Below are 12,299 nucleotides of genomic sequence, written 5' to 3' on the forward strand. Positions count from 1 at the left end.
TTGTTTTTTTGTTTTTTTGTTGTTGTTGTTGTTGTTGTTGTTGCAGTGCTGAGGATTGAGCCCAGGGCCTTGTGTGTGCTAAGTGTGCATCCTGCCCCTGAGCTCTATCCCAAACCTCTAAAATTTACATATATGTAAACTATATATATATTTTTTGTAAACTATATTTTCTAATGAGATAGTAGAACTGTATTTCCATTATCCCATAATCCTCAAAATATCTAGCACTCCATAGTTATGTATGTGATGAGTCATATTATAATAGGTAAAATTGTGTCTTGTTTTTTTTTTTTAAAGGTCTACTAAGAATTTTCCTGAATGGATGAGTTATAGTAAACCTAAACCACATAAATTAAAATATCCTTTAAGGCTGGGAGTTTATCCCAGTTAAGTTAAAATGTACAAAGTTCTGGGTTTGATCCCTAGTGCCAAAATAAATAAAAGTTTTAAAAAATCATAAAAATACTGTAAGCCAGGTGTGGTAGTATATGCTTGTAATCCCAGCTAGTCAGGTGGCTAATGGGAGGATTGCAAATTTGAGGCCAGCCTGGGCAATTTAGCATAATCCTGTCTCAAAATGAAAATTTTAAAAGGATGGAGCCAGGCCAGACATAGTGGCTCACATCTGCATTCCCCCCGCACTTGAGAGGCTGAAGCAGGAGAATCACTGCAAATTCAAGGATAGCTTGGGCGACATAGTGAATTCAAGGCTAGCCTGGGAAAAAAAAAAAAAAGAAGAAATAAAGTACGGAGAATATTTATACTGGATAAATATTTTTTTTCCTTTTTAATATATTTAAAAAGAAATAACATTATTTTATTTTATTTTATTTTTGGTTTTTTTGAGAAAGGGTCTCACTATGTAGTTGAGACTGACCTGGAACTCACTATGTAGCCCAGGCTGGGCTCGAACTCACAGCGATCCTCCTGCCTCAGCCTCCCAAGTGCTGGTATTACAGGCGTGCACCGCCACGCCCAGTTTATTTATTTTTTTAATTAAAAAAATTTTTTATATACTGGGTAAATCTTGAAAGTAGCTTATATATTCATCAACAGATGAATAATAGATAAAGAAGATGTGGTCTTTACATACAGTAGAGTACTACTCTTCCATAAAGGATTAGCTTTAGTCATTTGTAGGAAAATGGATACATCATAAGATCATTATTTTAAGTGATAAAAATCAGTCACACAAACTTAAACATCACATGGTTTCTCTGATATGAGAAATTATAGGGCAGGAGGGGATGTGGCTCAGTGGTGCTGCACCTGCCTGGCAAGCACAAGGTCCTGAGTTTGATCCCTGGTACCAAAAAAGAAATAAATTATAAATAAAGAACAAATTAAAAGATAGGTAATAGAAAGTAGGGAGATAGTTCTTTTTCACATGGGAAGGGGATCAAGTGGTGGTGGGAGGAAGAGGGAAGGGAAAGGAGATGAAAAAGGAATTAAGATGTGTTATGTACACATAGCCACTCCTCTTAAGGAATATAAATATTAGGTACTGTAAATATGTGCTAATAAAATTGAAAGCCTGAGGATGTTGCTCAGCATTCCTTGGGCTCAGTTTCCAGCACTGGGGAACAAAGCAAAACAAAACAAAACAAAAAACAATATTGGAGATCAACCTGGAATTTTAGACAATTTTGTATTTTCTAGGTAATGCTTGTGTGTTTTGAGTAGTACTTTACAGTTCTTTCTACCTGAACTCTTCATGTATCTCTGTGCCTTGGGTGTTTCACTTGCCTTTTCTGACAAAGTCATACTGAAAAAAGCAAGCTATTATAGAAATTATACCTATTTTTTCTAATTTATATATTTAAATTTTTATTTTTAAGCATTTGATACTTTAAAACTTACTGACAGGAATATGGTCTAAGCCACTCTAGTCCTTGTGTTTCATATTTGACTTGTTTTATTTATATCTTGGCCATAGGACCCTAATTTCTGATTTTCATCAAAAAGGATTTGTTTTATACAGAGGTAATTATTGCATTCATATAAATGTTTGTGGAAAAGATGCAGAACCTTTCTGTGATTGGCTTTGACCTTTTTTATAGGCTCAACAAAACAGTCCCTCTTCTACGGGATCTGGCAACACAGAGCATTCCTGCAGCTCCCAAAAGCAGATCTCCATCCAGCACAGACAGACGCAGGTAGGTCGGGAATTGATGAACAGTGGAGAAGATCTGCTTGGGAAGAAATCGCACTGTAGAAAAAGTCTTCTCTTCATTTCTTGTACCATACTTTATCAGTTACATGTATTTAGAACTTGTATTAAGAATATTTAAAGCCGGGCGTGGTGGTGCACACCTGTAATCCCAGCTCTCGGGAGGCTGAGGCAGGAGGATCGCTGTGAGTTTGAGACCAGCCTGGGCTACATAGTGAGTTCCAGGTCAGTCTCAACTACATAGTGAGACCTTGTCTAAAAAAAAAGAATACTTAAAGTCCTTTGGAAGTTATTTTTAATGTTTGAGTCCTGTCTTTACCGTTTGGATATATTGTAGCAGAAATGATTATACTGGGCTTCTGGACCTAGGTTCTAATTTGGACTCTTCTACTTAACACTTTCATCTTCCTAGGGTTCAGTTTGTTTTAGTAGCAGTTATCTGTTAAAAAATAAAAGTGGTTGCTTCTAATTATCTCACATAGTGTTTACAAAATCTTTATCAGAATGGTGCTTTAGAGTAGGCTTTCAATAAATATTAATTCCCTTTATTTATTCCTTATATCTGCTTGCTTACTTTTTAAGCCCTATCGAAACTTCTTTGAGATGTACTACATCAACATAAATTCCTTCTTAAAATAAGCACTCTTAAGCAGCTTTTTAATTTAGGGAATGTTGTGAACATTTAAAATTTGTAATTGAGGGCCAGGAATTTAGCTCAGTGGTTCTGCTGCCTGCCTTGCAAGCGCAAGGTCCTGAGTTCGATCCCTGGTACCAAAAAATAAAATAAAATAAAACTTATAATTGAGAAGGAAAATAAATATATCCTGCATTTGTAGCATTGAATTAACTAATAGTATATTGGGTGTTATTGCATTCTTTTTTGGCACCGTCTGTGTTGCTTTCAGGACAGGATGCTTGGCAGTGTAGAATTTAAGTCTTGAGCTGGACAACTCTTTGGAGCAGATTTTAATTTTATCTGCATACTCAGCACTTGGACAGTCAAATAGACAGTTGAGCCCTCAGAAAACATTCATCCACTTCTGATTGCTCCTTCTTTCCACTAGATGGCATTTTTGTTCCTTAGCGATTTGGGCTCTGTCTCCTCTTGATTCCTTTTCTATTCAAAATTAGTTTTACTTCTGGAGTACTGTGTTTCTGTGTTGTTCAATGCACAGTAGTTTGAGAATTTGTATATCTGATTTCAGAACGTGGTTGTGAAGTGCGGATGCAGTGTAATCAAAATGTGATGACATGTAATAATTTGACACTAATCTTAAATTTGTTTTGTCTTTGTCTCTGTAGTCTGACCTCACAATAGAAAAAATATCTGCACTAGAAAACAGTAAGAATTCTGACTTAGAAAAGAAGGAAGGAAGAATAGATGATTTATTAAGAGTAAGTATTAAAATGTAAGAGATTTTATAATAAGCATCAGTTGTTATGTATGTTTGTATTACATGCATATCATAGAAATAATTACTTCAGCCAGACAACAAAGTTAAACAATAAACACTTTGATATTTTCCTTTAATCTGAAGAAATAGGAATAGGAGCCAAAATCATTCCTATGTTCTAAACACTATTCTTAGAATGAAAATCTTATGTTGTAGTATATTAGTATTTGAATTTATACTAGAGAAATAGGTGGAGTGTAGTGCAAAAGGAAGTCCATAGACTGAAAGTGAAAGGATGGAAAACAATTCTCCATGCGTCAGGAGTCCAGAAAAAAGCAGGGGTAGCAATCTTATTCTCAGATAAAGTAAATTTCAAACCAAAACTCATTAAGAGAGACAAAGAAGGACACTACATCCTTGTAAAGGGAACAATTCAAGAGGAAGAGCTGACAATCATAAACATATATGCACCAAATACAAATGCCCCCAACTATATAAAACAAATATTAAGTAACATGAAAAACCAAATAAGCACTAATACAATTGTAGTGGGGGATTTAAATACCCCACTATCACAAATTGACAGATCTACTAGGCAGAAAATCAACAATGAAATAATAGAACTGAACCAAGCTTTGGAACACATGGACTTAATAGATGTTTATAGAGTATTCCACCCCCAAAAACCAGAATATACATTCTTTTCGGCTGCACATGGATCATTCTCCAAAATAGACCACATACTGGCTCACAAAACAGGTCTAAATAAATGCAAAAAAATTGAAGTCATCCCCTGTTTATTATCAGATCATAGTGCAATCAAACTAGACATCAATAGCACAAGAAACTATAGAAACTTCACAAGCACATGGAAACTGAACAACACTCTCCTAAACAATCAATGGATTACAGAGGAAATTAAAGAAGAAATTAGACAGTTTTTACAAATAAATGAGAATGCCAATACAACATACAGGAATCTTTGGGACACAATGAAAGCAGTTCTACGTGGAAAATTCATAACATTGAATGCCCACACTAGGAAAACAGAGCGGGCTCAAATAAACAACTTAACGATGAAACTTAGACTCCTAGAAAAACAAGAGCAAGAAAAACCCAAAGCTCGAACAAGAGAGGAAATTATAAAGATCCGAGCAGAAATCAATGCAATTGAAATTAAGAAAACGATACAAAAAATAAATGAAACAAAGAGCTGGTTTTTTGAAAGAATAAATAAAATTGACAAACCCTTAGCTAATCTTATCAAAAAAAGGAAAGAAAAGGCTCAGATCCATGCAATTAGGAATGAAAAAGGCGAAGTCACAACAGATCCGAAAGAAATCCAGAGGATCATGAACACCTACTTTGAGAACCTGTACTCTAATAAAATGGAAAACACAGAAGAAATGGACAGATTTCTAGATACTTATGAATTACCAAAGTTGAACGAAGAAGATAAAAACATTTTAAACACCCCAATCACAATCAGTGAAATTGAAAATGTAATTAAAAACTTACCAACAAAGAAAAGCCCAGGCCCTGATGGATTCACTGCTGAATTTTACAAGACATTTAGAGAAGAACTACTACCATTACTCTTCAAACTTTTCAATGAAATTGAAAGAGAAGCTATACTTCCAAATTCATTCCTGGAAGCAAGTATCACTCTGATTCCCAAACCAGAGAAAGATACAACCAAAAAGGAGAACTACAGACCAATCTCCTTAATGAATATAGATGCAAAAATCCTTAATAAGATACTAGCAAACAGAATACAGAGGATTATTAAGAAGATCATCCATCATGACCAAGTCGGATTTATTCCAGAGATGCAAGGGTGGTTCAACATACGAAAGTCAGTGAATGTAATACATTATATTAACAAAGTCAAGGACAAAAACCATATGATCCTCTCAATAGATGCAGAAAAAGCATTTGATAAAATTCAACACCCATTCATGATAAAAACCCTGCAAAAAATTGGAATAGATGGTCTATACCTCAATTTAATAAAGGCTATTTATGAAAAACCATCAGCCAACATCATATTGAATGGCCAAAAACTGAAAACCTTCATGTTAAAATCAGGAACAAGACAAGGATGCCCACTATCGCCACTTCTCTTCAATATAGTTCTGGAAACATTAGCCACAGCAATTAGACAAGAGAAAGAAATTAAAGCAATAAAGATAGGAAAGGAAGAAGTTAAACTATCATTATTTGCTGATGATATGATACTCTACATTGAAGATCCAAAAAACTCCACCAAAAAACTTCTAGACTTAATTGACAGATTCAGTAAAGTATCTGGATACAAGGTGAATACCCAAAAATCAATAGCCTTTCTATACACAAATAACAGACAGACAGAAAGAGAAATAAGGGAAAAAATTCCTTTTACAATAGCATCCAAAAAAATGAAGTATCTAGGAATCAATCTAACAAAAGAAACAAAAGATCTCTACACTGAAAACTACAGCACTCTGAAAAAAGAAATCGAAGAGGATATAAAAAAATGGAAAGATATCCCCTGCTCCTGGGTAGGAAGAATCAACATAGTGAAAATGGCCATACTACCGAAACTGCTATATACATTCAATGCAATGCCAATTGAAATTCCAACACTATATTTCACAGAACTAGAAAAAAGAATCCAAAAATTCATTTGGAACCACAAGAGACCTAGAATAGCAAAAGCCATTATAGGCAACAGTCACATGGCACCAGGTGTAACAATTCCCAATTTGAAACTATACTACAAAGCCACTGTGATAAAATCAGCATGGTACTGGCAAAGAAATAGGCCTGAGGATCAATGGAACAGACTGGAAGACACAAAAACAAATGCAGATGTACTCAGCTACCTCATCTTCGACAAAGGAGCTCACCATCCTCAGTGGAGGAAAGATAGCCTCTTTAATAAATGGTGTTGGAAAAACTGGATATCAACCTGTCACAGATTAAAATTAGACCCTTATCTTTCGCCATGCACTAAATTAAAATCCAAATGGATTAAAGATCTAAATATTAAAACAGAAACATTAAACTTGCTGGAAAGTAAGTTAGGCAGAACTCTGGAAGACATTGGTATAGGAAAAGACTTTATGAACAAATCCTCAGTAGCACGGGAACTAGCAGAAAGAATCAACAACTGGGATCTCATCTTACTAAAAAGCTTCTGTACTTCAAAAGAAACCATTAGCAGAACTAAGAGACAATCTACAATGTGGGAAAAAATTTTTACCAGCTGTACCTCAGACAAAGGACTATTATCAAGGATATATAAAGAACTCAAAACAATCAGTCCCCCCAAATATAAAGACCCGATCCAAAAATGGGCATCCGAAATGAACAGACATTTCTCATACAAAGAAGTGAAAGCAGCAAGAAAATATATGAAAAAATGTTCCACATCACTGGTCATTCGAGAGATGCAGATGAAAACAACACTGAGATTCCACCTCACCCCACAAAGAATGGCTGCTATCAAGAAATCACACAATAACAAATGTTGGCGGGGTTGTGGGGAGAAAGGAACCCTCCTCCATTGTTGGTGGGAGTGCAGACTAGTGCAACCACTATGGAAATCAATATGGAGATACCTCAAAGAGCTTGGACTGGAGGTTCCATTTGACCCAGCCATCCCTCTGTTGGGTATCTTTCCAAGAGAACTAAAAGAATCATATCACAGAGAAGTATGTGCACCCATGTTTATAGCGGCACAGTTTGTAATAGCTAAATCTTGGAAACAACCTATTTGCCCATCCGTTGGAAACTGGATAAAGAAGTTGTGGTTTTTCTATAAAATGGAATATTACTCAGCCATAAAGAGCGAGAGAACAGATTCATTCATAGGAAAATGGATACATATTGAAGATATACTCCTAAGTGAAATAAATAAGTCCCACATGTGTAAATACCAAATAGTTTCCCTGGTGTGAATATTCTGCAACAATGCATAAGATTCTAATAAGATTACTGACATTTAGAAATGGGAGGAAAGGAGCTAAAGGTGTAGGGAAGGTGTGATACGTAGGGGAAGAACAAAAAGGGAAAAGAAAAAAATGTGAGAGAATGAAAAGATGAAAATAAAGTGTTTGTAGATGGGGAGGGGAGGAGGGGGTGAAGGGAGGGCAGAGGTAAGGATAAAAAAATGAGAATCAAGACTTGCCATGTAAAGGTACATGATCCCAACAATGAATGTAACTGTACTGTATCCCTAAATGTACCAATAACCTCAATAAAAAAAAAAAAATAGGTGGAGTGTTATATTTTATGCAAAACTGTGGGAATGAGTATAAATGTTGTTTTCACATTTCAGAGAGAACCCCTGTAAACTTTAACCAGTTTCTCTTAATGATTACATCGTGCAAAATTTGAGTGCACTATCACCACCGTGACATATACTATACATTGGCACAATCAAGATACAGAACATTTTCATAAGTCGTGGTCCTTCGTGTTATTCTTTTATAGCTACACCCACTTCCTCTTACCCCCACTTCCTCCGTAATCTTTGACAGCCAATAATCTAGTCTCCATTTCTGTTACCATTTCAAGAAGGCCATATGAATGGAATCGTGCAGATGCAACTTTTTGGGATTGGCTTTTTTTTTCTTTTCAGCTCATCACCCTTCTTTGGAGATTATACACTTTCTTATTCTGTTCTGTGTATTTTGTATGGTTCTTGGCTTCTATTTCATAAATGAGTCTTTGCATTTTTGTGGAATATGACAGTCATTATTGCTGATGTTCCCTTTCTTTATTTAGAAAATATTCCTTAGGCCAGTGTTTATTTGCTATTTTGTTTTCTTTCAGTTTTGAGGTGAGCAGTGTATAGACTGGTACTTGTCCTGCATCTCCATTGTTTGCACATTTACTTGCATAGAGTTGCTCTTATTGATTTTCGTTGATTTGGGTGATGGTTGAATTGCTATCTAGGATTTATAATGAGATAGCTTGTGAAGGTCAAAAATACCTAGCCAATTCCAGTATCTGCTAGGATTCTGTCCAGAGTAACTTTGTTGGGCTGAACAAGGTTTATAGGCTTATTTTTCTCCTTCCTAACCTCTGTTAACATTGTAGAGATGGTAGAGCTGACTCTGTGGCAGAGTGCTTGCCTAACCTGCCTGAGGCCGCCCTGGGTGCCATCCCTGGCACCAGGAAGGAAATAAGGAATAACAAAAGATGGAAAAGATGGAAAAACTTAAATCATAACGTGATACTGCTTCTTGGATTTAAAATCCATCTGCTCTAGCAGTAGCATGCTCCCCTCTCCACTGCCTCTTCTAGTGCATATTCATATTCTCTCCCTCTCCCTCCCTCCCAGGGTTGAGCACAGCATACTAAGACCTGCTCTGTCCTGAGCCACACCTCTGTTGTGGACTGAGGCTGGGTACAGAGCAATTCTAAAGGGACAGATACGTGAAGAAAGAAGACATGGAAGGGTAGCTGCTAGTTTTTCAAGTTGATTAGAACTTGTGTTTCTGATCTGGAGGATAGACAAAGAGGGAAAGACCATAAGTTTTTATATCTCCTTTCAGGCAGGCAGGAATCATCCGTTGGAGATTTTCCATTTCATGGAAATACTGGATATGGCTGTATTAGGGTCTACTAGGCAGCTCCTGCTCTCCCTCCCCTCCCATTCCCTCACCTTTCTTTCCCTTCCCTTTCCTTCCCTTCCCTCCCCTTTCCTCCCCTCCCTCTCTTCCCTCTTCCCCTCCTCCCCTCCTCCCCTCCTCCCCTCCTTCCCTCCTGTCTTCTCTTCTTCCTTTTCTTTCCTATTTCTTTCTTTGTAAGCTTGTACTTCAAATATTAACTCCTAGAAGTCATTTTAGAAATCACAAATATTTAGAATTCCTAAAACTGTCAGAGGTTAATTCTGTACATTTGATAACAGATTTTATAGGAACATTCACTTTCCAAAAGTAGATTGGATTTCACTTAAACACTAGATTATTTTTTGGCTTACAGATTCTTAAGTATGAATAGATAGTCACAATTGTCTAAATATAGTTAATACTTAGCCTTTCATAATGTCCATAAGAAACCCAGTAAAACTGTTAGAGTTATGCTTATTTATTTGAAAAGTAAAAACATTTGGGCATTTCCTGTTTTACACAAGTTACTTTAAAAATAAAGCTAAAAAGTCTCAAAAATTGAGTGTACCGTAATATCTTGTATTTGTGCCCTTTTTTTATTCTTGTTTTTTTTTTTGTTTTGTTTTGTTTTGGTTTTTTTTCTTTTCTTTTTGAGAGAGTCACTATTCCAGGCTGGCTTTGAACTCACTGTGTAGCCCAGGCTGGCCTCAAACTCACAGCAATCCTACCTCAGCCTCTCAAGGGCTGGGATTACAAGTGTGCACCACCATGTCCAGCTCTGTTTGTGTGTTTTAGAAAGGATATCATTTGATTTGGAAATAAGAGATTTTTTTTTTATAATTTGAGGAAGTTATTATAAAGTAACACTATTTGCCAAAAGAGTAGACATCTTTTGGTTAAATTAATTCAGAGTTGCAAGCCAACTTTGACCTTAAGTATTGAGCCCATCCAGTAGGCTTCTGAACAAGCTAAATTAACTATATAATCAGTAGAAAAACATGCCTTCTGGTCACAATTACTTATTGATAACTAAATAATAATATTAAGAGAAAAAGGGATGAATCGTTTACTTTTTATAAAGAAAGATACAGTTTCTCATCGAATTGAACTAAATTTTGCTTTTGATTTAATGACAGGTTAAAATTATTTTTCTTTTTCCTTAGGAACTCCTTTCTATTAATCTAGCTTCCTTGGTACTAATTAAAAAAATATTTTTCCATTGAAGGCCAACTGTGATTTAAGACGGCAAATTGACGAACAGCAAAAGATGCTAGAGAAATACAAAGAACGATTAAATAGGTGTGTCACAATGAGCAAGAAACTCCTTATAGAAAAGGTTAGTGAATAATGGCCTGAACTCCACATCCTGAGGTACTTAATGTGTTTCATTGTGTGGCTCCTTCTTACCTGAAATGAGAACATTAAAAGGTAAGGCTCTTTAGGAAACCACCTCTTGTGATGTGACAATTAGAATTTTTTCTTTGCATGTACACTAAACCAAACCTCCAGAGTGACGATGTGGGACATGTTTTCTGACTGTTTGTTGCTTTGAGTGTGATGCTGACAGTTTATCCTACTTCATTTTATTGGTCTGTTGCCCCTGTGCCCAACCACTCTCTCTTCATTGTGTGGGGGATCAAACTTTGGACCTTATGCATGCTAGTCAAGGAATCACCAAGCCACATCCCCAGCCTAAGATGTTGCTCTCTTAAATTCATATGTAGTTCAGATTGGTCTGGAAGTTACTATGTAGCCCAGGCTGGATGTAGCCCAGGCTGCCTTGAACTCTCAGTGATCCTCTTGCCTCAGCCTCGTGAGTGCTAGGATTATGGACATGTGCTGCCATACCTGGCTCACATATTGTCTGTTGATGTCTCCTTTGTTTGTTTGTTTATTTTACAGTGCTGGGGACTGAATCTACTACCTTTGTACTGAGTTCCCAGACTTTTTTTTTAGATGGAATCTCACTAAGTTGCACAGATGGACTCCAACATGTAATCCTCCTGCTTCAGCTTCCCAAAGTGCTGAGATTATGGGCATGCACTACTACCACACCCAACCCCCAACCTGGTGTCTCTTTTATTAGAGTAACTGATGAGTTGTAGATTGGCTTTGATGGTTATTAGTTACTATTTCTTGGAAGTTTTTTAGTTTTTTTTTTTTTTTAGACAGGGTCTCACTATGTAGTTGGAGCTGACCTGGAACTCACTATGTAGCCCAGGCTGGTCTCGAACTCACAGCGATCCTCCTGTCTCAGCCTCCCGAGTGCTGGGATTATGGGTGTGCGCTACTACACCTGGCTTGAAAGTTTTTTAAAAAGCAATGCTTCCTAAAGACACTATTTTAAGTTTATGAGCTAGAAGTCTGAGACACAAAGATATCTACTTTCCTTGAAATCTTTGGAGTGCTATTAAAAGAGATAAAAAGCACTCATCTTTCATTGAAAGTGAAATGGATTGTTTTACTGTCGTTGGAGACATTAGGAAGACATTTGCTTTATTCTTCATCATTTTTATAGGAAGGAAACCACTTCTTTCCCATTTTTATGAGAATGAAAAATAAGGCTAAATAATACTAGCATATACTTATTCAGAATCTTTGTTTAGAGTTTGGGATACTTTCTGAAATCAACATAGATTCAACCAATTGTACCAAACTGAACAACATATAGTACAAAAAAACCAGTGCTGTCTCTTTAATTCTTATAGAAAATTAGAATTTCCTTTTTGTTAGGAGTAGGACATAATTATATTTAGATTTATATCCAAAATCAGTTTTCTAAATACAGAATATTTGTTTAATATCTGATATACCATTCTGGAATATAAGGAAACATAATGAAAAATGTTACCACAACTTGGGAGGAAATACTTGCAGATTCACCTTCCAGAGAATTTATGTTCCAATGCATGTAATTTAATAATTAAAAAACATTAAAAATGAACAGAAATCTTGAATGACAGTTTATAAAAGATACATAAAGATATGGCCAGCATACAAAAAGATTTCTCAAAATTATTAGGCATCAGCCAGACTCAAGAACATCAAGAACATCAGATGTGGTGGTTGGTAGCCCAGCTTCTTGTGCTAATGGGAATGTAAAACATTACATCCATTTTAGAAAACTTTTGGGCA

The 12,299-nt window shown here is 36.1% G+C and overlaps 1 protein-coding gene across 3 annotated transcripts in view; it reads left to right on the forward strand.

Moving 5' to 3' along the window:
* Tlk2 (tousled like kinase 2) overlaps positions 1–12,299 on the forward strand; it is a 127,085-nt gene that overhangs the window by 72,778 nt on the left and 42,008 nt on the right. For all 3 annotated transcript variants that reach the window (XM_010637499.3, XM_010637497.3, XM_010637498.3), the window contains 3 exons: positions 2,061–2,156; positions 3,473–3,565; positions 10,390–10,500. In XM_010637499.3, coding sequence (XP_010635801.1) covers positions 2,061–2,156; positions 3,473–3,565; positions 10,390–10,500 — 300 coding nt within the window. The remainder of the gene's footprint in view (positions 1–2,060; positions 2,157–3,472; positions 3,566–10,389; positions 10,501–12,299) is intronic.

The sequence above is a fragment of the Fukomys damarensis genome, unplaced genomic scaffold (assembly GCF_012274545.1).
Source record: "Fukomys damarensis isolate Sample0158 unplaced genomic scaffold, DMR_v1.0_HiC HiC_scaffold_23, whole genome shotgun sequence".
In the NCBI taxonomy this organism is placed as follows: Eukaryota; Metazoa; Chordata; class Mammalia; order Rodentia; family Bathyergidae; genus Fukomys; species Fukomys damarensis.